The sequence below is a fragment of the Scleropages formosus genome, chromosome 9 (assembly GCF_900964775.1).
Source record: "Scleropages formosus chromosome 9, fSclFor1.1, whole genome shotgun sequence".
Taxonomy (NCBI): Eukaryota; Metazoa; Chordata; class Actinopteri; order Osteoglossiformes; family Osteoglossidae; genus Scleropages; species Scleropages formosus.
The window spans coordinates 19,856,279-19,883,287 of NC_041814.1; the positions used below are offsets into that span (position 1 = coordinate 19,856,279).

At 45.7% G+C, this 27,009-nt stretch overlaps 1 protein-coding gene across 2 annotated transcripts in view; it reads left to right on the forward strand.

Annotated features, from left to right (window-relative positions):
- The window catches only part of reck (reversion-inducing-cysteine-rich protein with kazal motifs), a 48,526-nt gene that overhangs the window by 10,582 nt on the left and 10,935 nt on the right, over positions 1 to 27,009 (forward strand). The window contains exons 2-16 of one of the 2 annotated variants that reach the window (XM_029254630.1): positions 7,234 to 7,292; positions 9,710 to 9,784; positions 11,206 to 11,242; positions 11,767 to 11,852; positions 12,351 to 12,398; positions 13,590 to 13,623; positions 15,044 to 15,241; positions 15,523 to 15,787; positions 16,590 to 16,763; positions 20,192 to 20,404; positions 22,766 to 22,902; positions 23,234 to 23,377; positions 23,904 to 24,092; positions 25,316 to 25,438; positions 26,192 to 26,363. In XM_029254630.1, the coding sequence (XP_029110463.1) occupies positions 7,234 to 7,292; positions 9,710 to 9,784; positions 11,206 to 11,242; positions 11,767 to 11,852; positions 12,351 to 12,398; positions 13,590 to 13,623; positions 15,044 to 15,241; positions 15,523 to 15,787; positions 16,590 to 16,763; positions 20,192 to 20,404; positions 22,766 to 22,902; positions 23,234 to 23,377; positions 23,904 to 24,092; positions 25,316 to 25,438; positions 26,192 to 26,363 (1,954 nt within the window). The remainder of the gene's footprint in view (positions 1 to 7,233; positions 7,293 to 9,709; positions 9,785 to 11,205; positions 11,243 to 11,766; positions 11,853 to 12,350; positions 12,399 to 13,589; positions 13,624 to 15,043; positions 15,242 to 15,522; positions 15,788 to 16,589; positions 16,764 to 20,191; positions 20,405 to 22,765; positions 22,903 to 23,233; positions 23,378 to 23,903; positions 24,093 to 25,315; positions 25,439 to 26,191; positions 26,364 to 27,009) is intronic. The other variant, XM_018754115.2, reaches the window with a different exon arrangement.

Here is a 27,009-nt window from a genome sequence, read left to right on the forward strand (position 1 = left end):
CAATTGGTCTGGTGTGGGACACCCTGCCTATCTTAACTGTGTTCCACAGGGCCCAGTGCTGGGCCCCCTACTCTTCTCCATCCACACTTCTTCCCTTGGCTCTGTCATCGCCTCCCACGGATTCTCTCACTACTGCTACTCCTCTTGGAGCTACAGAGGTTTCTCCACACATTGCCGCCTGCCTCTCGGACCCTTCTGCTTGGATTTCTGATCAACATCTACAACCGAACCTCTCCAAAGCAGAGGGCATTCACCTCCCAACTGGTCTTTGCTTTTGTTGAGAACTCTATCAATCTGTACAACCTGCTTCATTGGCTAGGCGCCTTGGAGTAATGATCAGCTTGAGTCTGTCCTCCTCTCAACATATCAAAACCACATGTTGGTCCTGCAGATACATCCGCAGGATCTGCCCTTACCTCACAACAGACACTACACAACTTCTGGTGCAGGCCATGGTGACATCAACCTGAACTACTTCAGCTCTGTCCTGCTCCTCCTCTGAACTCTGCCATCAAACCCCCGCAGTTGATACAGAATGCTGCTTCATGAGTTGTTTGACCTACCAGAGCATTCCTCCCACAGTCCAAGCATCTGTGTTTCAGGTGAGTTGGTGACTCTAAATTGTCTTGAGTGTTTGTGTTAGTCTGTTGCTTACCTGTGCTGTACAAATGGGTAAATGAGTTTACTGTAGTCTATCTAACCTTTTAAATTAGCTTTTATAAAAGTGTCAGCTAAGAACTAATTAAAAATCATTGTACCTTGCTTTAAGGAAAAGGATCTGCTAAATGAGTAAATGCAAATGCTTTCCGACACTTAACTGCCAGAAAAAAAAGATACTTGGTCGTTATTAATGCAAAGAAGAGCATTGAGACAGCAAAGAGTCATTAAAGGAAATTCCTTGTAAACTTGAATGCTGATCCCTGGAATGGTTTCATCTCATGGGATGACTGCAGTTCTAAACTATGAAATACCACTTACGATACATAAGTACATTGCAGCCATTATTGCTTATTCATTTAGATGAGTTTTCTTCTCAGTGACTTACAAGGTTAGGTTTGCATAGTAAGATGCAATGATTTACCAATTAATACAGCTGGGTATTTTTTTTTTTTTTCATTGGAGCATTTCAGGATAAGTACTTTGTTTGAGGTTATTACCGTAGGAGCAGGGTTTCAAATGCAACAACTCTAACCACTATGCCACCTACAGCTCCCTGTTACAAAGACAGCTGCTTGGGAGAATTACATTAAGTTCAATAGTGTTTCCTAATATGTTTGTAACCATCAAAGGCATGAAAACTTGACAGATACTGAAAGCATAAAAAAAATATTAGAAATTCAACTCAGAATAGTTATAAAGATATACAGGGAGGCAACTTAGGCTCTTGATCATTGGGGGGACATGCCCACATCCCTCCTCTCGTTACACCTATACTAGCATCATTGTGTCAGTTAGAAACCAATACATGTTTTCGTTCCAGTGTGATTTTTAAAGTTATGCAGGACAGCCAGCTTGGTTTGCAAGAAACCAAATAATTGGTGTGCAGCTTTCAAATGCATCAGTCAAAAAAACTGAATTATTTAATTTGGGAAGGAGAACAGCATTGGAAATGAAGACAGCATATGTCAGACAAGGGAAAGCTACACAGCTCATGACAGGGGTGGAGAGAAACTTAACTGGATAGCTCACTAATGTCACACAACAAATGCTTGAGAAATGACCACAGAATTGAGAGAACACCTCCCTGAACCAGTGGGACTGCAGTTTGGAAGCCAGCTGGATCGTTGGGAACATTTAAAAATGCAGATCCTGCAGTCAGAAGTGCAAAACTGGACCCTAGAGAGGTTGAGAAAAGAAATATGGACTTATTAGCATTTTACCTTTTTTCCTCTGTCCATCACAAAAGTTTATCTTGGAAAGAGTCAAAGGATGTTGTCAATCAACCTTGTCAGTTCCCCACCAATATACATGAAGGTTCATCTGTGATGTATGGGCATCCACCCCTTTGGGAGTACTTAGTCAAAGCTCCTTCTTCACGGTCTTGTAACGTCCAAGGGATATGAAACCAATCAAAGTGATCAGCTGCATTCAAAAGCAGTGCAAGTTTGTGTCTCGATGGCCTGTGTCACAGGTGATTTCAGTCTGGAAGTCACTGAAGCGGACACAGGAACACCAGCTGAAATTGTCCCATAACATTCTCTGCTCTTTGTGTTGCTATGCAAGAAATTATTTGACATAAACCGGCAATTTCAGGCTCACCAATTGTGTGTTACTCAGCTAAATAGCATGTGGCATTTACTTTTCTTACCTTTTTCCACACATTGTGCATTCCGTATTATATACGAGATTCATCGAATTCTTTATGATGCAAGAAAATGTAAGAATATTAGTATAATATACTTTGGCTGAATTGCGATCAGCCGCTAAATTGTTACTTTAGGAGTTTAATGCCTGCAGTGTTGGCTTTTATGTGCTTATTCCCCTGAGGGGATGATTTAAGTGTTATTCTTGTGAAAAAACTCTAGGAGGTTCATAAAGATCTGAAGCATGTTTCCAGCATGGAATATGAATCCATGATGAACTGTGGCGGACCACCATTTTTGACGTTTTAACTATAACAGGCAATTTTGTTCTCTGTTTGGAAAATTTTATTTTTTTTTTTTCGGTCAAATTAGGGCCACCTGATGGCATTAAATTGGTCTTCTTGAATCAAAAGCACAACCGTGTATCGTTTCCACTTGAGCTGCAGTGTTTTACAGCCGCTTTGGTAAGGCTCCCAGTAAAATTGTAGTAGCCGAAACAATGTGCAAAGCTACTGTCTCACCCTACTGTGTGTCTTATACATAGGTTAATATCTCCAGGTCCTGAAGTGTTTTTGAGGTGGTTCATGCGCGCGCACGCACACACACACACACACACACACACACACACACACACACCCATGCATGCACGCACAGATGGCACGTAGCGAAGCGCACACACATACACGCACCCACATGTGCACACATGGGGCACATACAGAGCCGCTTTTGCGCGCGCACACACGCATACAGAACCTGGCCAAGGAGAGCAAGGCTACAAACCTCATCTCTTCGCAAGAAGAGTGTGCTCTGGTTCGTCCCACTGCCAGAACCGCTCTCAGCTCTGGGTTCTCATCTGACCGCAGACTGAAAGCAGAACGCAGCCAGGCTCTTCATGCCTGGCCTAATGGCTTCGACCAGACGCACTTGGATACATTAGGCAGAAAAAAAACCAGCACTTAGTGCTCGAAATGTTTCATCTTGACATAAGGAGCAATGTTTGTTGTTATTCTTCAGTGCAGTGCCCGATATGCAGGGGCCACATTTACAGAAACAGATAGAATCAAGTTGATGAAAGCATCCCATTTGGAACAGATGCAAATGGAAGAGGATGGTGTCTGGTCACAGATGAAAGAAAGTCTGAGAGGGACCAAATTCTGATAATGATGACATTTTCTTGCTGAGTATAAACAGATGAGAATATATTTCTTCTAAGAATTATCTTGCTTTGCGATTATTCTAAGTGTCATGCCTCACCTCTAAAGTCCACAATAAAAATGCGGAGCCTCAGCAGAGGTGTGAATCTTTGGTGTGAAAGCATTTCTGAGTGCTGCGCATCTCTTGGAGCGATTTGGCTCGTTTTTTTAGCAGTTTGGCTCCAAAACCTGCGATTTGATTCATTAACTATATTTTTGGCTATTTGTGTAAATACCAGTAGCTGAAAACATTTGGTCAGCAACCCTGGTGTTCGCCTTCTGCCGAGCACACGGGTTTTCATTCCAGCTGAGCTTTTATTTACTCAGCCTTGATGCTGATTTCACTCCAATGTATTGCGCTGCGTGTGGATTGAAGCAGTCTCAACGTTTATTCGGCACACAACAAAAACAAAACTGTTGCCATTTGAAACAGCAGTCTCTTACTAAATGTCTCAGATAATTTTCAAATGATTGATTATTTTCAAACTCTTTGCATTATGAAGTGATTCATGGCTTTTAGATTTTATTCAAAAGAAAACTTTTTTTTTTTTTTTTTTTTTGCATTGCCAGTTCTTACTTGCATTCCCTTTTGGCAATTCCTTGTCCTAGTCAGGGTCATGGCAGGCCAGTGGGGGTACACACTGGCGGGGACACCAGTCCATTGCAGGGTAGCCACACACAACAGGCAACTTAGTGTCACCAGTTCATCTGAACCAAGTGTGATTGGACTATGAGAAGAAATGCACGCAGATACGGGGAGAACATGCGAACTCCGCACATAAACTGAGCCAGATTTGAAACCTACACTCCACCAGCCCAGGTGGCAGCACTACCTGCTGCACCAGCATGCTACTCATCACACACATTTCTGTTCCATGCACCCCTACGGTTCATTGTCTCTGCTATAAATCTGGGATGTTGTCATCTATGTAATTTCCTTGGCGTAAGAGATAATAAAATGTGCAACCATAGGTGTGGATAAAGTAATTGTCCCTTAACATTAATCAATCTAATTAAAGGGATAATTAGAGCAAGCTGTTAGAATAGTCAGGCCTCATTTGGGTCAGCCTTGTCAAGTATAATTCTCAGCTACTTAAACCCTTACCAACAAATGTCAAGTTGAAAGATTAAATTCATATAAACTGACTATCGAAGGAAATTTGTGTGCAAATCATTAAGGAGCTCAAAAAGAACCGCAGAACAACATGTAAGGAATTGTAGGCCACTCTTTTCTCAGCTCAAATCTGTGTTCTTGAGTCCAGAATAACAGTAAGACACTGAATAAGATACAGGATAGAGCAGCAAATGCAAGTCACTGCTCCATAAAAACAACATGAAAGCTCATCTGCAGCTTGCCAAAACCCACCTGGATGCCTCTCAATATTTCTGGAAGAATATCCTGTGGAATGCTACATTAAAAGTTGTATTTTCTGAACAAAAAGGGCTCCGTTAGGTCTGGCGGAAAACCCACTGCAACCTTTCGGGGAAAGACCCTTTACCAGCAGTCACCAAGGTGGTGGCAGTGTGATGGTCTGGGTTACCCTTGCTGCCAGAGTAACTGAGCACCTTGCAGTCACTGATGGAACTGTCAGAGAAAATGAATGCTTAAGCAGATGTTGCCTTTTGTCTGATGTAATCATGTTGTGCATGATATGGGACTGCTATTATTTTGCCAGGGGTACTGTCCCTTGGAACCCTCTGATCTTCACATTTATTAATTCTCCAAAGCAACTTACAATGTTAAGATACCTACAGTTATTTAACCCTTTTGTGCAGCTATTTTTTTTTTTTTGGACTGGAGCAATTTGCAGTAAGTACCTTGCTGAAGGACACTACAGCCAAAGGTGAGATTTGAACCTTTGAGTCCAAAGGTAGCAATGCTAACCACTACTGTCCTGCATCACTCATAGCTCTGTGTTACCTGCAAGGTGTCTTCTACAAACTGTTGTAACACTCGCCCTATGTACTCTCTAAGCACTCATCACTGGAACCGTGTTTCAGTAGTTTACTATTTACTAGTCATTTCCACACCCTTATAGTGTAAGAAATATATATATATCGATAAGATGCATTGCCAGGGGAGCTTCTGTTTGGAAATGTCTCCCAGCATGTTATTTGTGCGGATACTTGGAAGGAGTTAAGGCCTTGATGTTTCAGATTGTATCTATTCAAACCAAATTCCACAATAGCACCACAAATTCCTCTTTGTATTGCAATTCTTAATTAAAAAGTCAGGCCATCAGTCTGTGAGCTGAAGTTCAATGGCAGCTGAATCATGTAGTAAGACATTGATGGCAAACATGTAATCAAGTCAACAGCAGTATGTCTCATTGACTCACTTTCATGTTCTATGGGCAGTCGAGAGTGACCGATTTACTTGAAGTAAACGTCTTTGGACTGTGGGAGGAGACCAGAGCACCAAGAAGAAACCTTAAGACAAATGCTAGTATCAATTCATTAGTGAGCAATGAATCCGTTTGTTTCTTAATCCGTTAAATGGCAAGTGCCGAACAAAACTGCACAATCATCTGTGGCTTCCTTGTGACAACAGTGCCCAAAACTGTAATTTAGATTCCCAAAATAGTCTTAATAAAGATAATTTGACATTCTACAGAGCTTCTTTGCTGAACATCATGCATGGTTGAGGTAATGTTGCGGCTAAGGGCTGGGCACTGAGCAAGTGCTGTACTGTCAGTGAAGAAATACAGTACGTTAAATGTTTGGGAGGAAAGTCAGAAGTTCTGTGACTTCCTGCTGTCCCTTCATCCCCATGATGTATAGCTCTGCCAAGCTGTTAAAGTTCATGTCTGGTTTGTGCGTTTAATGTGGATCTCATGCATACTGTTCTAAATTCCAGTAGACGTTTCTGAGAAATGGCACAGCTTCTCTACTGGCTTCCATCTATATTTTCAGCGTAGTGACACCAGAACGAAAAGGCAGCAAAGCTGTGGAGCTGGAATAGTATGGGGGTGTTTGCTTGCTAACAGATCTCAGACATTCACTTCTGTTTTCTCTGCTCCCCCGGTCCGGCATGATCCATCACTCAGGAGACTGAAGATTCATGCAGAAGATCATGGTGGTGTGGTGGTAGTAGTAGTGGTTAAGGGTGATGTAGCTCATGGATTTGCTACCCAAAGGTTGCAAGTGACAATCCCAGGAATCATGTGTTCTATAAACAAGATGCATATCCAGATCTTCTTCAGAACACCAAATCATGTGTGACCAAAGTCTGAAACAAAAACAAATGATGCAAGCCCGCAGAAGCAGCGCGGGCCTTTTTGGGTGACGGTGTGAAAGTGGACTTGGCGCGTGAACACATGTTGGGAATGGAATCTGTCTGGGAAATGTCCGGCCTCCTCACGCTCACCACCAGGCAGCGCGTCTGCCCCGGTACCATCAGTGTTCCCTCCTGAGGTCGCCTTGAGGTTGCGACCTATGTTACAGTTCCTTTACGCCCCAGCTACGCTTTGGACTCAGTGGCGTCAAATTCATGCTTCGTTCAGAGTTCCAGAGAATTTAAATGAAGCAAAATGTTGATTTTTTTTGCAGCGCAAGCATTTCTGTAATTTAAGGCTGTTGTGTGCCATCGTGTGTGTGTTTAATGAAGGCAAACAACTCTCCTGCGCAATTATTGCTCTTGCTGAGGAACGAACCCTCCCTAAGAGGAGTAGCTGCCGGTTTCTGTCAAGAATGAGACCGTGCTAAGAGCTTTTCTCTCTCTCTCTCTCGTTGAACAGATTCCTCATGCTGTCACCATGCTGCAGAGTTCTCGCCATGTAGGGAAGCCTGCAATCAGGTAAGATGCAGCCGACCACAGATGAATTTACACTGAGATCTGCGTTCTCCCTCAGCCGGCGGAACGAAACACCTTATTACAGGTTTTTCAAAACAACCCAATTTGCATAATTTCTGCCATGCCTGCATCGTTGCTGTCACAGTTCCGTCTGACATTATTTCCCCTCCTCTCCACGATATAATTTACGAATGAAAGGTTTTGAACAATATTTACTGTTTTTTATGCACAGTTCAATCACAATTTTCTTATATTTTCAAGAAATATTATAAAGGATTATAACTGGATTGTGCCCACAGAGTCACGTTCAAGCTGAAGCCAGTATAAAAGGAGAAGTTATCCGAGATGGAAGCACTTCACTTTTTTTTTTTTGCCTATTTGGATGTTTTGTGATTATGACAAGAGCGTCATTTAATGCAAATGGTGCATCTGGTGTAAGATAGGCCTGTCCCCCCCGCCTTCTCTTGCTCTTTCTCGCTCTCTGTTTCTCTGTCTTTTGCTCTCTCTGTTAATCCACCAGAAAACATCCACAGATGCCTCTCCATCTGTCTGCTCTTTTCACGCAGACCATGAGAAACAAACGTGAAAGGCAGTTTCTGGGAAAGTGTCACCCTTGGCACCCCCCCACCCCCCAGGGCCGTGGCGTTTGAGTACACTGGAGATGGGAACGCACCCCTTAAGGGCTCTCTCGTCCCTCTCACGGTGCACGTCAGAAGTCCAGAGAAGGGTATACGAATACCGCTCAGCCCGTTAGTGTCTCCAGAGGCTCGAGCACTCGCTGTAAAGGAAGGGGACTAGATGTGCCGTGGGGTTGTGTGCAGTCGCTCTTTCTAGTCCTCCTTCCAAATGGGCTGTTTCGTCCAAGCAGACGGCCCTTTCTTTGATGAGATGAGGTCTGCTCCCCTGAATGGAAAAGCCTATTCATCTCTGCTTTGGCACTACACACTTACTCTCTTTTCTATACCAAACCTATGATAAATGGCCAGGACTGGTCATTAGTTTTCATTGCCAAGCTTTTTTTTTTCCCCCCCAAAAATATCTTTGATTGACTTCCAAGAACTGGCTTTTAAGGAAGATCTTTTACATTGTGTCGGAGCCCATACGCGCGGCATTCTTCTCAATTCATAGCAGTGCCTTAAAAGGCTGTGCTTCGGAGCGCACCGAAAGGAGGAGACCCGCGTGTATGTGGTATACCGCTCTAAGGTGATGATTATTTACCACCTGTTGGACAGATGTGCCACTTATTGTGCTTTTTAGTGTTTTGCCTGCCCTGTGTTGGCGTGGCTTTGGTGGAAGTGAGTCATCATTCCAGTATTTGTTGGATGTGACCTGACAAGACCGGTACACGAATTTGCTGAACAGCACTCTAAACACAATACGGCTACAGTATCTGTCAAAAGCGAGTACGCTTGCTGGATATTTCACCCTCTCCACGAGGCATCCGGACAACGGGCTTGATCACGGAATGGGCCAACGTGTCTTCCCATCTCTTCTGCAGCGGTTTCCTGGGACAGTTGTGGGCTGCTTTACTTTCCCACTTCTGCACAGTGTGTTCCGCGCAAGTATTACCAAGGTTGTTGCCCATGGTACCGTATGTTCTCATAACACAAGGGCTGTTGACTTCTTTTGTGTGTATTGTATTTGCCAACAATCACCATGAGTTCCTTCAGCCTCCATGGTTCACCATGTCAAATGATGATCATTTCAAGCTTTGAAAAGGTATTTCTTTGGAAATCTGCCACAAGGCTGTTCTGCAGCTGTTCAGCAGGACCTTGATGGAGATCCACAGTGTTGTATAATATGAATAGAAATATAACAGGATAGCGAGAGAACATGTAGAAAGCATTAATTATAAAGGTGATCCTGTAAGTATAAGTCCTATTTAGGAAGGGTCACTCCCCAGGTGCTGTCAATTTCCATACTGCCACGTGCATCATAACCACACAAGTATTTTTTGGGGGTCTAAGGGGGGGTCTCATCCTGTGCAGATCAACACGCCAGTGGTCGCTACTCGTCTGGGAGTGTTAAACTGTACAAACTGTTTGCTTTTCTTATTTGTTTTATGATGCCATGAGTCAAGTACTGGCATAGTGTAAATACCATCTTTCAGTCAGTTGGAAGACTGTTTAGACCCAGAGTCCTACTCTGGTCTTCTCTAGAGTGAAGATGCGGGGCCTTTACAGCTGAAATTCCCCACATTGTGAGTCTCCGCACTGTTTGGCTTCTGTTGGAAAAAAAAAGACGGCTCTGCGCACTTTGTTCATTTTAAAACGCCTGGTCATAGTCAGTGTCACACAGACAGAGAAAGAATGTTATGCCATAAGATAGTACTGTACTCATCTGTATGCGGGGGATTTAAACAGAAGCCATTTTTGAGCGCCTCCTCGGTAACGGAGAATTTGTTTTGTCTTTATTTGTAGCTCCCGACCATAAAAAGCGAATCCCGACTGAAGCACCTCCTTCAGCGATTACCTAGTTACTGCCCGGAGTCCATGGTAAGCAGCAATCACACACTGTATGCACTGATGTTTGGCGTTGTGCGATGCATTCGTTACAAATAACAGCTATAATCTTTAAAGGAAATATTTAATTTGCTTCCAGTTGTACAAAATATGTTTTACATGTGGTATGAGTGCAGTTATTCAATGGTGTTTAATTGCTTGGCTGAAGCGTTTAGCAATAATTACCGTTTTATTCATATAGGTGCATTTGGAAAATGATCAGATATAATGATATACTTGAGGCATCTACAGTGGAGGAGGGCCTTGAACCTACAGTCTTCCTGTTACACACCCATGTTTTTAACCATTGTGCTGTGACACGTGGACTCTTAAATTGATTTGCCACTAATTAGAAACCTATCGCCATGTGATCTTTTTAATTTAAAATGGTAACCTTCAATTAGGTGCAGCCTGTAATTAGCAAGCAAATCAATGGTTGTATTTTATCCGGCCCATATCCCGCTGATTTAATTTGGTGAAACAGATTTTGAATTAAAATGTTTCAGCAAAATTCGATAGTCTTTGAGACCGTAAATCTTTCCTTTCTCACAGTGTGGGAGCTCTGCAGCTCGGTAATGTGGAGTGTAACTTCTCAAAAGTAATGAGCATCTTGTCACAAGGTTTTTGGAGTGTGATGCCAAGTCGTTGTGCCTTGCTGGATTTTAGAGCCTCTCCAATAACACCTACACTTTATGTAAATCTCCACTATTTTGTCTGGACGTGCAGGTGATGATGAGAGCCTTTGACTGCTGCTCCTCTCTTCTAGTGCCAGATAGCATGAGAGGCTCCATGCGAAATGAATCTCGAACCATTTCCGCTCCATGTTGTTAATTATAAGGTCCATTATGCAAATTGTATACATTTTGGTTATATGGCATTTAATTTGTTTCTCTGTTAACTTCATCCGTTTCTTGTGCTGACCCACCTTGGGATATTCATTTAAGGAGTTTGCGATACGTGCGCCGTGAGATTTAGAGGGTTTCATCTAGATGGTGTATGAATGTTTTATGTTAGCAGTCAGTGTAGCATTGAGTTGAGCACTGCCTTCACAACACAGTGTTTACCGCACCATGAAATGTCCATCTCCGTAGCGCTCAGTGAACTGGAGCACAACTGAATTGCTGCAACCAGTCTTATCAGACCACAGTTTGATCCCTGTTTTCTGGACTGGAAATTCATTACCCTATTACATTCTTTGTCTCACTAAAGTCCTTCTCTTAAGGCTGCCTTAATGGAGTAAATATAGTTTGAGATCCTGAGCAAAGAGTGACAAAAAGGACCTTTCTGCTACTGATATCCTGATGCAATCCCAGTCACAAAAAATTTCAAACGAATGAGCTGATCCACAGGAATGTACTACGTATGTGCATGCAAAAGTTGAACGTGGTTTGAAACGATATTTTAACTCTTTATAGAGTGAACTTTGGATCTGCATCAATTCCACATTACCAGGTAAGACAATTATCCATACCCAGATCTAACTTGCTGTCTTAATTATGGCGATCAATACGTAACATGAATTATTTAAAGATCTATTAAATATATTTTTGTTGTTGTTCAGTGTTTTGTAATCTGTTCAGCTGAAAGAAATCAGGATATGATTCTTTAAACTCTTCAGTGATGTTTCAATAAAACTCAGATTTCTTCTGGGTGTGTGTCTGGTGTGGTTTATTTGCGGACTGCATTGTTGGCATTGGGTTTCCACCTGTCTCTGCCCATTTTTAAGAGAAAAATAAAGGAGTCAGATGCTGAAATAAGTATCAGATGTAAGACTTTCCTAGTGTAGCAATAACCTCACACTAACCTCCATTCTTGTGCGAAGCCCACATAGCTGTCAAGTCTTTGCCAAAGTGATTTCTGGGACACAAAACAAATGCACTTCACTCACACGAACAGGAATGTGCTGAGCTGGCCCTGTCCAGCCATGGGATGGTACGCTGGACTGTTGGGGTTGAAACACTCTTGATTGCTCACAGGGGCGTCCAGGAAGTCGGATAGTTGGGTGGGCCTTGGGTGTTGCGAATTGGCCATCTCTGTGGACTGCCGGCGCGAATGCAAGCTGGTAAGATGTCGGGTTGTTCGACGCCACCAAGCCACCAGAAGACTTACATGCCTGTCTTATATATGAGCTAACTATGATTGTCATCTGTATGCTTTCTCCACCATCACAAGGGCTGTTTGCATTTCAAAAGCTGACAGATGCATGGCATATAGTATGGTAAATCCAGCTGTTTTTGATATATCTGGGGGCTGGGTATAAATGGTAACTGTTACACTGTGGGTGTGGACGTGCCACTCCCAATCCCACCTATCCCCCCTTAGATGCAACTCTTTCAAAGAACATTGGGTCCTTTCTATATCTGCAACTCTAGAGTTGTTCTTTCATATATACCATGTTTTTTTTAGTTTTTATTTTTTATTTTTTAATCAGGTTGGACATTAGGATGCAATATGCCAGGCCTTAACTCAGTATTTCCTTTAAATGGTGCTCTGACTGGGAGCTGTTGCTGTTTTTAACGTGCACATGTGTGAACAGACCCATTTTGTTCTCAACCTGCAGGCATCATCCAAAAATGACATCACGAAAGTATGCAAAAAAGACTCCGAGGTAAACCTTTCCGGCAACTTCTGAAGTGTAGTGTGAAAGCGGCAGGCGCTGTTTAACAGGGCAAGGTTTCTTGTAGTGTGAAATTGGTTGTGACAGGTAGACACTGGATCCAGTACAGACGCTAAGAGCCTGACCTAGTTTCCCTCCTAATGAGAAGTGACCTGAGAGAGTGCCGCCGTAAGATTCTCGGTTTTCAGTTTGTCGTGATGACTCACTCTGTTAGCAGCAAAGTCACTCTTTCCAGCATGGTAAAGTTCTTATTTCACTTTGGTTTTACTTCAAAAGCTCCGAATATATGTGTTTTGGCCCCAAACTGCATGTCTCTTAAATGTGGCTTTACATACACATGCATACATATATAAACTAAATGTGTATACATATATATGAATGTGTTATTGCCCTTAGATGGACTGGTCTTCCATTGAATTATATTGATAATTTCCATCTATTTTGAAGAGTGAGATGGAAAAAAGTCATATGAAGAGACCCAGGCAAATGTTTTTTTTTTACAATTTGATTCTCATTGTCTAATATGCATTCTTTATGGACAGTCATGGATGCAACCAGGCAAACTCTTCTTTCTGAAGTGATGGAAGGAGGCAAATAGGTTTCGTTTCAAGGTCGCTTTCGGGACAGGGAACTGTTCCTTGAGCGTTTTAAGCTTTGAAATTAGCATCAGAAGAAAATGGTTAAGATTCCCACCATATTGGTTTATTTCTTGCATAACTCTAAGCAAAGGCTCTCCGGGTCACGGAAAAATTGAGTGTTCACCCTGTAGACAGGCTTACTGATGTGGTATCGTGCAACAAAGCGAAAATCCAACACAAACATCTAGAGTTCTCTCCATGAATTACACAGAGGCTCTGTTTCAGTCTAACCACCACACCATTGTCCCAAACTTTCACAAACAAAATTAGCTGCTCCCTAAATATACCTCCTAAATAATATACCCCTTTCCATTTCTGTCTGAGATGTCAGGCAAGAACAGAGGAAAAAAATCTCAGCATCGGTGGTCAGATAGTTTTATGATATCTGATCTCGGTTAAATCCGAATAACCTTAAATTGCACGCTTTCGGAACATCTGAAAATCTCGTACAGTGCCGTAACTCCGTGTTCCACACTTGCTGCTACAGTGCTGAATGTTGACAGGTAAAATGTATATTAACGATGTTATTTTCGCTGATTCCCAGAAACCTCTGTACAGCTGCATCTCCAAAAATGAGAGTAAGTTGATTTTATTGTACTCTGTAAATATGAGCTGTGTTTCACATGGCAGGGTTGATGTGTTCAATGCTGATGGTCTTTCTCATGATTTGATTGAATGAAACTGATTATTGCTGAGGTGTGTTTTCTTTTTCCTGTTGCTGAGAATTTTCAATGGGTAATAACAGCAATGATGCAGATTTAAGCGTTGGGGGGGTAAATGTAGAAAGCAATGGAGGAGAGGAAAACAATTCCTTGGGTGGCAAATGAGGTGAAAACGCTTTTTTGCCTCCAAGTCTTGCTGCCCCTCTCTTCCGTACATGCTAACATAAAGCAAAGAAAAACAGTGCCGTACGAACAGATTTTGGAAGAGTCATGCGGTCATCTGGATGTCCTGGTCGGGTCAGGATGACATCTTCTCCGGGTCAGGCAGTGCAGATGGTGAGATGTTGCAGGTCACCAGCTGGCAAAGTCAAAAGGAAGAAGAGGAGAAGCGTTCACTAGCCACGATCACGGTTACGCTGCAGCATGGACAGTGGTACCAGCTCAGGGAAATACTGGGTTTAAATCCGAGGTTTTAACAGCACTGTCTAAAGGGGAGAGCCTGGCATCGGTCGTTTTGCGCTTCGAGGGCCCCGTAACTGCAAGGTGGTTTATTTACTGTAGGAATGACCGGAGAGCCTGCATTCTGTATTTGAAAAGCACATTCTGGTTTGTACATATTTTCAAGTAAATAGTTGTCCAGTTTAAGTGAATACGGGCTAATTAAATTTGGAGCTAACTTATTCAGACCATTGAGAGTAAGCAAGGATATTTTAAAATGTCTCCTAAACCTTATTGTCAGTGAACAAGTTCACGTGTTGTTGGAACAGGAGAGTAAATTAATTTCCGTAAACGGAGACGCTGACGATGGGGCACTGTTTCAGTACCTAATGGAAATCAGCTAAATACTGAAATGTGTGTACTGAACTTTTCTTTCACATCCATAAGAATTACGGATTTTGCTACTAAGTGTATTAGAGACATAGGGGGAGCACGGTGGCGCAGTGGGCTTGGTCGGGTCCTGCTCTCCGGTGGGCCTGGGGTTCAAGTCCCACTTGGGGTGCCTTGCGATGGACTGGCATCCTTTCGGGGGTGTGTCCCCTCCCCCTCCAGCCCTGCACCCTATGCTGCCGGGTTAGGCTCCGGCTCGCCGCGACTCCGCTTGGGACAAATGGTTTCAGACTGTGTGTGTGTATAATAGACATATTTAAAATGCATTCCCAAACAACATTTTCCTCTTTCGTCTTATTCTCCTTTGCGTGTGTGTGTGTGTGCGCGTGTTTGTGTGTTACACAGATTCTGGTAAGCGTTGACTTTTGTTTCGGTGTACGCTTGCACTTGTGGCTGTGTTTCTTTTTCTATTGTTTTTTAAAATCATGTTCCTGTCCCGTCCCCCCAGTGGGCTCTGGGTGCTGCAGCTATGCAGGGAGGCACACTAACTGCAGGGAGTACTGCCAGGCCATCTTCCGCACGGACTCATCCCCCAGCGTCTCCCAGATCAAAACCCTCAAGGAGTACTGCCAGAGCATCAGCCCCCAGCTGATAAGCTGTGTAGGAAACTACACCAAGTCCTACCCCATCAAGAGCCCCGTTGACAGTAAGTAGGGACTTGCTGATCTGTCATCATCTCGCGCCACTGCACAGCTGCCAAGGCTGTAGTCCACATGTTAGCATGGTGAACTGACACTAACTCATCCTTGACTTGACCTGTGCCGCAGTGTTACTCCAGCACTTTAAGTGTTACGCTATTTCCCGAGGGATCCAGCATCCATTACGCCGCCTTACGCTTCTGTCCGACATCCTCTTCGCCGTAGTCTGGCGCGATGGCTCTAGCGCTTCTTCTGAAGGCCTGACCCCATCCGTCCCACCTGTCCTCAGGTCTGTTCTGCTGTGACCGGGCGGAGGACGCCCACTGTCAGAGCGCCTGCCGACGCATCCTGCGCACGCTGACCACGGAGCAGGAGATCATTGACGCTCTGATCTCGGAATGCGACCGCCAGCCGCTGCCCCAGGACCCGCTGTGGCAGTGCTTCCTGGGGAGCGCGCATTCGCCCCGTATCAGTGACCCCGACCCCCCCTCCACCGGCAGGACAGACTGCGCCAAGCTGCATTGCTGCTCCAAAGCCAATACCTCACTGTGTCGGTCAGCGGGTTCTCTGTGTCTTTGAATCGAAATCGGAATGAGTTTTATTGGCCAGTGTGCTGACACACAAGGAATTTGCTGTGGTTTTGGGGTTGCCACATTTGCTAAAACCGAAAAATAAATAGTAATCTTGGCAAAAAAAATAAATAATAAAGAAAATGTTTTTTTTTTTGAGAAATCTGAATATCTGCCACCCTATATATAATAGGAACATCATATGATGCATTGCTGCCCCATGTCTTTGAAATGTTGTAACTTGACTTCAGCACAGGGTAACATTTTCTATGGAATGAATGCAGTAAATAGTGTGTGTGTGTGTGTGTGTGTATTTTTTTCCCCTTAATTAGCTTTAGTCTTCAAAATATGTTTAGTTTAAGTCTGTTTTCGGGCATGAAGGTGTACATTTGTGGTCTGTGCATACATGTATAATGTTCACGTGTTCTCATTTAAATCATCATTTAGAAATCACAAAAAATATGCTTTTGTCTTTAAATTAAAATTTATAAGCTCTTGTTTCATTGATGGTCACTACATTAATAAAGGTGCAGATAGGAGTTTTAAGGGGGGTGTTTGATCAATTCTTGCCTTGGGGTGCCAAAAACCCTGACGCCGGCCCTGTCATTGGCTGCATTGTACGTACGGTCGATTTTCTTAGAAGAGGCATTTATCATGAAACAAATAAGCACAGAGCTTTGTACAGCTAGACGTTCACAGTTTCAATCTGAGTGCAGTCGAAATCCAGCAGAAGATGTAGGATCCACCTCCTTACGTCCAGCGTGCTGACAAGTGCTTCTTCTTGCAGGGAGATGTGTCAGGAGATCAGCACCAACTGGGGGAGCCAAACCTGGCAAGAGTTTGATCAGCTGTGCGAGTACAATCCCGTGGAGGCTGACCTGGTCACCTGTCTGGCGGATGTCCGCGAGCCCTGTCAACTGGGCTGCAAGGACCTCACCTACTGCACCAACTTCAACAACAGGTGAGTCAACAGGCAGAGTTGTACATGAGTTTCTTCCTTAACCATGACCGCAGGAGACTGACTCTGTCGCTCTCCTAGCTGAAGGACAAATACGAACGCTCAGTGGTTATGTATGACAACAGGACGTAAAAGCAAAGAGCCCTGCCTCGTTCTGTGTGGCGAACGAGTGATGAGAAATACTTGTTACGTTATTTTCTTTATATGTGGGGCAATTACTCTTTTCATCCACGAAGCGATGGGTACCGTAAATAACCATATCATTTCCTTGCAGCAAAGTGCATTTAGAGCTTTAAAGCTTTTAGCTCCTCCATAGTTCCTGCAAAAAATTGTTAACAATATAATGTGAAGTAATACACATATTTTAAAATATACGTGCTAGAGGAAGAGCCCAGACTAATGGAGGCCTGTAAGGCTAGATATACAGCTCTATTATTTAGGCTGTACTAATAAACAAATTACCCCATGTTGTAACTCTGAAAGCATGTGTGCACAGTCTGGATGCTTATTAAACATGTTTTGACATAATTACTACAGTAATCAAAAGTATTTTGGATCGGGGTCATATGTCGAGTTGCGGTAAACTGAGTTCTGATTGGCCAGGCCCTCCAGAGACATGTGAGACAGCAGCGCTGGACAACAGTTTCCATTAAGTCCATGTACGACCTATTATTGAGCAGAGCTTACAGTCTTACAGTGTCTGAGGGTTTCTTTGTTGACCAGTGGATCATTCTGCAGGTCATCACGTTGCCTTCAGGGATGAGTGTCAAACTTTGCAGTACTCTCCATTTCAGTTTACACTCAGATGAGTGATGAAGATGAGTGGTGTCTCTCCCAAAGACTTGGAAGTGCTTGTGGAGTACTTTCCAGGGTGGTACCTGGCAAAGCCATGTCCTCCTGGGATGAACTGTGGCAGCTGTGGACCCTGTGAGAGTTGGGATTGGCGTTGGCTACAGGACTGTATAGAACTGCTTTATTTACTAGTTGAGGGGAGGGCAGGACGACCTGTGAGGTCCACTTGAAGTCAGGCAGCTTGACACACTTTAATGCCATTCAAGGCCTGAGCCCGTATGGGAACTGATCAAAGTGAGGAGGGGAAAATAACACACTATAGCGCACTATAGGGAGACTCTGTGTGGTTAAGGAAAGAGGGAGAGGTTGGGTGTGGGCAGCCCGTGGAGAGAATGTTAACCAAACCTTAGGGGGGTGCTCAGCTGGAGATCCTTCCCCAGGATTCCATCAAAGTTAGTGTGTTTTTCTGACCCTGCAGTCCACGTGCTGGATCCCAACGCCGTGACGGGCTTTACGGTTCAAGAGCGTCGCTTGAATAAACGATGCACTTCAGATCTTCACTTGCTGGAGTCCTGAAGTTGCTAGTGATGTATGACTGACCATTTCACAGTGCAGGTTATGGGTGTGCTTTTCATATGGGTTCAAGGTCACAGGAAAGACATAGATGGAGTGGAAATGTTACAGGCCCCCAGCTTGCTGCTTTCTAAGAAACGTACATGTCCTTGAGTTAAACTCCTGCCTACATCCATTTGTCATCATTCTCTCTATAGTCTCACTTTCTTTTCCTCAGGCTTCTCTTCCTTGATCTGTTCATGTGGACTTTATGTGGCTGTTGTTTATACATTAGCTTAATTAACATTAAAATAAATTACCCCAATTACCATGGCCGCGTTCGAAGTTCCGCTTTGATCAACGACACGTCTGGTTCCTGAAAGCCTGCTCTTAGAGAGGTTGGACACAGTTCGAAGACTCGTGCATTATTTTCATTGGAAGACCTCTTTGAACCCCTGTTTATATGACGGCACTGCCGTTCCCACTGTGGGATGTAGAGTTCAGACAAACAAACGCTGGCTCCGACTGCCTTTGAAGAGCTCTTGGGGAAGATGGTCCTAGCGGCAGGCCACGGAGCGTTCAAAGCCATTTCGCCTCGTGCTGAGGCGGAACCCAAATGCATTGTCGACGCTTGGGATCGCGTTCTTCCAGAGGGTGGACACCCCCAGTGAACTGTGTACCTATGCTAGCAGCAACAACAGCATGGAGTCGTGACACCCTTTGCCCTCCACGCTGCACAAATAAACTCCCCTCCCTGGCGCGTTTGTTGACGCAAGAGCCTCAGCAAGGCGTTCTTCGCGTTCCGCCCCGTCTTGGGACACTTTGGCACAGATCCAATGTCTGAGGTCTGCCGTACGTCCCCCGAGGACTGGCTTTTGGTTCTCCGCTGGGAAATTCCCAGTAGCATTCCGGGAATACCTACAGACAGCAAGTGTCCAGGACTCATGGGTAACTCAACCGTAGATTCAGATTCATACCAATTATTCCATTTGTGAAAGTAAGTGGAAGTAGGTAGCTGGAGATACAGCTGTCGCCTTGCAGGGAAGCCTCGGTTGGAATCCCTGCTCCTGCTCTAATTCCCTTGGGCCAAGTATTTACCCTAAATTTATCGAGTAAAAAAGGTTAATGTCTTGTACATTCGGTGGGTGACAACAGGAATTTCATGGTTTCAGAACCATTGCTTAATTTGTTAGAAAGACGCAATGGTCCTTTCAGTCTTTCCAGCTGTATGGTAACTCATCTCAAGTATTATTTTGTAAGTTTACTGTTCATTGGTTGGAGATTGTGCAGATTGCTCAGTCTGAGATCAGGGCAAAATACTATGCTGTCTTACCACCGCTGAGAATGGTGTTACCGTGCCACCTCGAGCAAATGAGGACATGAGAATGAGCAGACTGAAGAACCTTAGATGGGTCCTAAAATGACGCTCTGGTCTCTGTGGCCAGCAGAATGACCTCCTAGGGCAGGAGTGCGGCGGTGCTCTGTACGGCAGCCAGCCGCTGGGGACCAGCATCTGACCATATCACCCTTAGACTGGAAATACCCATGCACCTTCCAGTCAATCACTGGGCGTGTTCTGCATGTGCATGAAAGTTCCTTTCTGTCCAGGGTCACTATGGAAAGTCCAGCAACTTCTCCAACTCTACTCTGGGGAGTCTCTTAGGCTCAGTCGTTCATTAGCGGAAGCTGCAAACTTGGGATGCGTTCGTGAGGGCTGCACGATGCAGAAGAGATCCACCGCGATAAGTGCCCACAGAATGACACATCACTTTCCATTGTTCATAAAAATACATTTTTCCTGCATTTTCTTGCAGTATTATGACTTCTTTTCCAAATGCTGGTAAGAGCAAGTCATTTTTTGTTGTTGATTACTTTTGAACATTTCTGTTAGTTTTCTGTATTGAAAGAATATTTTGTCTAGGTCACTTCGTTGTAGTATGTTTTTCTGGAAGGAGAAGGCGAAAAAATAGAAGTGTGAGATGATTTTTTTCAATCAGTACTCTGTGTGTGTCTCTAAGATTTCAGTCTTGGCTCCCTGCAGCCTTTCTCCTCCCGTACCGTTTGTTCCTGTGTATCCGGCTCCACAGGCCCACGGAGCTGTTCCGCAGCTGCAACACGCAGTCCGACCAGGGGGCGATGAACGACATCAAGCTGTGGTCCAACGGCACCATCCGCATGCCTTTCATGAACATCCCCGTGCTGGACATCCGAAAGTGCCGGCCGGAGATGTGGAAGGCTGTGGCCTGCGCCCTGCAGATCAAGCCCTGCTACAGCAAATCCCGCGGCAGCATCATTTGCAGGTGCGTGTCCGACACCCCCGGAGCCCCAGGCACCCTGGATCCCATTTGCTTCCGCCCCAGCCGGGCCTGTTTTCAGAAGCGCGTTCTGATTAGTACCTCTGGTCTGCGGATGTTTGCATCTTTCTTTCCACTGGCCTTTTAATGTCATCCAGATAAACAGGGTGTGCGGAGAGCGCAATTCTGGAGGAGGCCTATTAAATCTTTAAGTAGTTTTTCTAGCATGGTATGGATAATTAATTCTCTTAATCTGCGCATGGGGAGTTGCAGGATTCTGATGAAAGACCTCAAGCACAAGTCTACTTTATTGTGGGTTTCAGGAAGTGAGCATATTTTAAATACAGGAGAATAATTGTTGCTAGCCTGCCACAGCAACCACCGTACTCCTGCTTTACACAGAATACTTCAGAATAGTTTGACTGTGCTGGTGAAACAGCAAATGGTAACTGGGAACAAATGGTGGGAAATCCATAAATATACACAACCTTTAAATGATGGGATCTGCTTTAACAAAAAATTCCTACAATGGCATGTGAAAGTATATACACACACACACACACATTTTCAGAGCCGCTTGTCCCATATGGGGTCGCGGGGAACCGGAGCCTACCCGGTAACACAGGGCGTAAGGCCGGAGGGGGAGGGGACACACCCAGGAAGGGACGCCAGTCTGTCGCAAGGCACCCCAAGCGGGACTCGAACCCCAGACCCACCGGAGAGCAGGACCAGGTCCAACCCACTGCACCACCACGCCCCCACTGAAAGTATATACAACAGGCTTTTATCATTCAGTACTATGGAAATAAGCTGTTTTCGACAAAGGGTGGATGAATGAAAATATAAACAAGCTACAAATATATATATTTACTCATTTAGCTGACTCTTAATTCCAAAGCAACTTACAGTGTTAGTCTACTTACAATTATGTACACATTTATGCAGCTGGGTAATTTTACCGGTGAAATTTTAGGATAGGGACCTTGCTCAGAGGTGCTAAAGCCGGAGGTGGGGACTGAACTTTGACCTTACCTTTGAGTCCAAAGGCAGCAGCTTCAACCACTATGCTACTAGCTGTCCCCTATAATCTAAATATATACTGTGTGTGTGTGTGTATATATATACACATAATTTAGTTTTTTGTATTACTATTATTGTCACGTCCACACCCACAACTGAACCGACAGCACCTGACTGTGGTCCAGCACCTGACTAACTTCTCATCCTTTAAAAGACCCTCCTCTGCTCCCATACCTTAGCGGAATCTCGTCAGAGACAACCGCCCTCCTTCGTGACATCCAGTGCACGCTCAACACTTGTTCTTCGTTCTCGTCTTCTGGTTTTCGTCCCTTCGCTTTGTTTCCCGACCACGTCCACGGATCTTCGTTGAAACGCCGACCGACCCTCCTTTCGCTTCGTCCATGGATCCTCGCTCAGACGCCGACCGCCAGTTGACCGACCATTCGCCCGTCTCTGACTCCGAGAACTTGCCTTATCCCCTGAATCCAGACGAACGACTCCGTACTCGGGTCCTGCCGTCCCCGTTCTCTCGGCCCCGCGTGACAATTATCAGAGCATAAAAATACCTTTTATTTGATACTTTAGTAAGGTGACATACTTTTAATCCGTGAACCATAAGAATTTTTTACCCTAACAGGGCTCTCATGGAAAGAATTAACCCTGTTATGTGGGGAAAAGGTGCACAGTCCAGCATTCCAAGTATGTAAGATTATTTTAAGCCTGTCATAATTCCTCTGGCAAAAGTTGTTTTCGCACTCGGTTAAGTTCTACTTTGCTCAGGTGTTGTTCCTGTGCAACCTCCTTGTTTACCGATTGCCCTTTTGACATCATACACTGTGCTCCCGTTAAGGTGATTAGAAAGGATGTTTTACCAGTTCCATTTGCAGTACTGTTCCTGGAGCCCCAGATGCACTCAGCCAATACGCACACATCTAATTCCATTTACTGGGCCCGCCTTTCTGGTGGACGGTGAAAAATGCTGGTCAGGAAATTAAACGGGACCCCGAAATGTTAAATGAATTTACACAGACATCTGAGAATTCCTTACGTGAGCCGGCAGCCGCCGAAGCAAAAACAGCAAAAGGACTTCAAACGCGGGTCGCATTTTTCAGTTTCACCGTGTTTACATTGCAGATGGTAGGAGCCATTGTGTAATGACTGGAGACAGCGAGCAATTTTTCCCATTAGAGCAGCAAACTGGCTCAAGAGCACATGTTCAGCTCCGAAAGCAAAATATGGTAAACCGAAGGTGCCTCGCAGCGGATCGGGATGCCTGGTCCTCTCTGACCGCTCTGAGTTCTGACCTTTGGGTTCTCGGCGTGAAGCGGCCTCTACCCATCTCTGCAGGTCAGACTGCGTGGACATCCTGACCCAGTGCGGCGACCGGCGCCGTTTCCAAGAAGGGCAGACTCCAGAGCGCATCTGCGACCTGCTCTCCCCTACCGATGACCCTGAGCGCTGCATCCCGCTGGAGAGATACCTCAGTGAGTGAGCGCGGACGGGCGTTTGCGGGATGGGCCGTCTATAAAGGAGCGGGGCTGTTTTAGACTCCTACAGAGATCAAACACAAACTGGCCATTCAAACTGCCTGCTTATACTTCCCAAAATAGAACCAGTAGTTAGCCAGTGGACTTCAGCTTTATTTAAACATGTGTACGGGTGCGTGCGTGCACGCGTATATATGTATAGAATGAATCCTCAGATATTCGCATCCGTAACTTATCGAGTGACCAACAGACTGCTATTAATACAGCGAAAGGTGCCGGGTTTACCAAGTATACTGATATACTGATCTTGAGTGCGTGTCCCTGTCAGCAGGACCCAGTTTGCTGGGAGGAGTCATGGAGGAGGTGATCCACCCTTGTAACCCAAACCCTTGCCTGAGCAACCAGCTGTGTGAGGTCAACAGGAAGGGCTGTCAGCCGGGCCAGGATTGCCTGCCGTACCTCTGTGTGCCAGGTGCCCCTTTTTCTCCATCCTAGGATGGGTGTTTATGTTTAAAGCAACGGGTGGCGCAGTGGTTAGACATGTTACCTTTTAGCTCGAGGTCACGATTTTGAATCCCACTTCCTGCTGTGGTACCCTTAAGCAAAGCGCTTACCCTAAGTTGATGTGGTGAAAATGACCCAGCTGTGTAAATGGGTAAATCATTGTAAGCAGCTTAACCCAAATAAGTTGCTTTGGAGAACAGTGTCAGCGAAGTACATAAATGTGAACTTCCAAAGGGATTATTGTTGTATTAAAGCTGGACTGGAAAAGCTGGCAGAAATGAACAGATTCTTACCAAAATAACAGTAAATTAAGACCGCTTTGTTAAACAAGAGATTTATTTGATATCCGTGGCATTCCGTAGCGTTGCGCGCGTCAAGCGCGCGCGCTGCTGCTGTGCCACATATGGTCAGTGTGATGGCGTGTCACGTACGTGTGCGGATCCATAACTCCGCATCCGTGAGGCTGAGAACACGGACGCACCGTGTCGCCGCAGGCTGCAAGCTGTGCGAGGCCTCGGAGTTCCTGGTGCACACGGAGGCGAGGATCCAGGTGCCGACGCGCGGCGGCCAGCCGGGCTGCCACGAGCTGTGCGTCTGCGGCCAGAGCGGCCGACTGGAGAGCTGTTCCGAGATGCCCTGCGTGGACACCTCCAAGACCTGCACCGTCGGAGCCCAAAGAAGAAGTGGGCTCTCTTTCCTCTCATTCAACTACCGAAGCAACACCTTGCCCTTTTAACACTGTGGTGTGCAAGAACGAGTACTTCCACTCATCTTTAGACGCAGTCGTATGGGCAGATGGAGCTTGGCATTCGTTCGGTTTTCAGCTTAGGATCACATCTCATACCATTTGATGAATAGCTTTCGCTTCCTGGGCAGCAGCAGACAAACAGGTCCTGGGGCCCTTGGCAGTCCCAGGCATGGCTCTTACCGGTTACTGCTTATCCATCCATCCATCCATCCATCCATCCAAAGTGCTTACCCAATGCAGGGTCACAGAAGTTGAGAACCTAACTCTCCTCCTAGAAGGTGCCTTTTTAGAAAAGCATTGTAAGAGTCATGTGATGCACTTTTGTCAACAATGTTACGTAAATTGTCAGTGATAAAATTAAACCGATGTCAGGCTAAACTAGTGTAGCTGAGCTGAATTTGGCAATTGCTGCTTTTAAGAAGGGTGCCGTGAGGCAGCGACAGAGAGCAGATAATGCACACACGTATGCAGGCACACGCCATCATTTATACCAATTTTGCACGAAAAACACTAAATTTAAAAAGGAAAAATAAAGCGACCGCATGCTGGCATTTCCTTCCTGCGGTGCCTTTGTGGTGCACCCACACTGGCGTTGAAGTGACTTGAAAGGAGCACGCTGCGAGGGCGCCCCGCTCAGCTTGGTTAGGCCTGCTGTGTGTGTGTGTGTGTGTGTGTGTGTGTTTGTGTGTGCACATGCATGTGTGCTTTCTAGGGTAGGAGGGATCCAGCTATGAATACTACATCCTTCCATCTTTGATTGTGTGTAACTCCGCCACCTAGTGGTCACACCTTATTGCGACTGTAGTTACAATTTCTTGGCACAAGTTTAATGTCTTGCCTTTGTGTGTGCGTGGGATGATGGATGTATAAATATGTATAGCTCCAGAGTTGGTGCAGTGGGTTGGACCGGGTCCTGCTCTCCAGTGGGTATGGGGTTCGAGTCCCGCTTGGGGTGCCTTGTGATGGACTGGCGTCCCGTCCTGGGTTTGTCCCCTCCCCCTCCGGCCTTATGCCCTGTGCTGCTGGGTTAGGCTCCGGCTCCCCGCGACCCCGTATGGGACAAGCGGTTCAGACAATGTGTGTGTGAGCTCCAGAGTTGAGATACTGATTCAGGGTGCCGGGATTGTGTCTTCTCTGGGCTTGTGCCTGCTCCACCAGACCATGGGACCTCCTTCATGATGGGCTGCCAGTTGTGTTCCTGCTTCTCCGGAGATGTGTTGTGTTCCAAACGTCAGTGCCTTACTGCTGACAGCTTGGAGGAGGAGCATCGGCGCTTCACAGGTGGGCCAGTGTTTGGGGGCTGCAGCTGCTACGCAGTGCTGTCTTCGTGACCTTTTTGCAGCCTTATGTATGAGAATTGCTGTCAGGTCTGCCCTTTGACCTTTAACCCTATCTGCTTCCTCCCCAATCAATCACTGTACTGCAAGCAGTGCTGTGCTACTCCTGCTTTCCACGCCTAGATAGATACTGAGCCTATAGAAGATATGGGGCAGCAGGTGATACAATAGTTAGAACTGCCACCTTCAACTAGAAAAACCCAGGTTTGAATCCCACCTCCTGCCGTATTTCCCCTGAAGAAGGTACTTCCTGCGAATTCCTTCAGTAAAAATTGCCATGTTGTGTGAATTATGGAATCATTGCTTTGGTGAAGTTTAATGGGGGGTGCAGTGGTGCAGGGGGTTGGACCGGGTCCTCCTCTCTGGGGGGTCTGGGGTTCGAGTCCCGCTTGGGGTGCCTTGCGGCTGACTGGCGTCCCGTCCTGGGTGTGTCCCCTCCCCCTCCGGCCTTACGCCCTGTGTTGCCGGGTAGGCTCTGGTTCCCTGCAACCCCGTATGGAACAAGTGGTTCAGACAGTGTGTGTGTGTGTGCGTGTGTGCGTGTGTGCGCGCGTGCGCGCATGCTTTGGCAAAATTATCATCTTAAGGAATGAACGTAATGCAATGCCTTGCAGATCTCCTGGGGGGTGTCCCTTTGCACTTGCACTTGTGCGTGTCGCTCGCTGATGTTTTCCCTCCTGTGCTCTGACCCCTGCAGGGCTGCCCTGTGGCTGCGCCGACCAGTTCGTGCCCGTGTGTGCGCAGAATGGGCGCACCTACCCGAGCGCGTGCGTCGCCCGCTGCATGGGCCTCCACGACAACCAGTTTGGGTTCGGCTCCTGCCGGGATCGCGACCCCTGCTCCCGCAATCCTTGTCCGAAGGGTCAGAGGTGAGGGTCACATCCCTTTGATTTTATTTCAGCCATTTCTTTGTGCAGATGCTCTCCAAAGAGCCTAAATCCACACGACACCCGCAGCTTTCTTTTTCTACAGGTTAAAAAGGGGGGCGACTACTGTGGGCATCTTGCTATCTGAACCCACACTGGGTCCAGTCCCCCTTCCCCAAGCACGTGCTGCTCCGTGGCTTAACTTCCTTTAAATTTCCTCTTGTCTTGATGACAGTGTCACACGAGTTCCTTAACAGAAAGCCTCCGCCCCAGTGTCATGTGGAGCCACATATGGCACTTCTCGCAGTGAAGATGAAAAGGACACAGGGTCCACACTTTCGAGAGTTTGCCCGGATATCTGTGCTGCGGAGCAGCTGGATGCACAGATGCGCATGTGAACAGGTCACCCACGTGTGACCCTGCTTGATACGAAATCCACCGTACAGCTGAACCCTGGAGCCTTTCCCAGCCAGTCCGTTATTATCCCGTCCCAATGAATCGTCACTGGTCCGGTTGCTGTTAATGGTGCCCCCGACGCCGATCGGAATGGCGTTATGCTTGAGTTAGACTTCATACTTTTCACACATGCCTTGAATCACTTCCAAAGACTTTTATAGAGCTCTCTAATATTTGCTGCTTATAGGTCCTT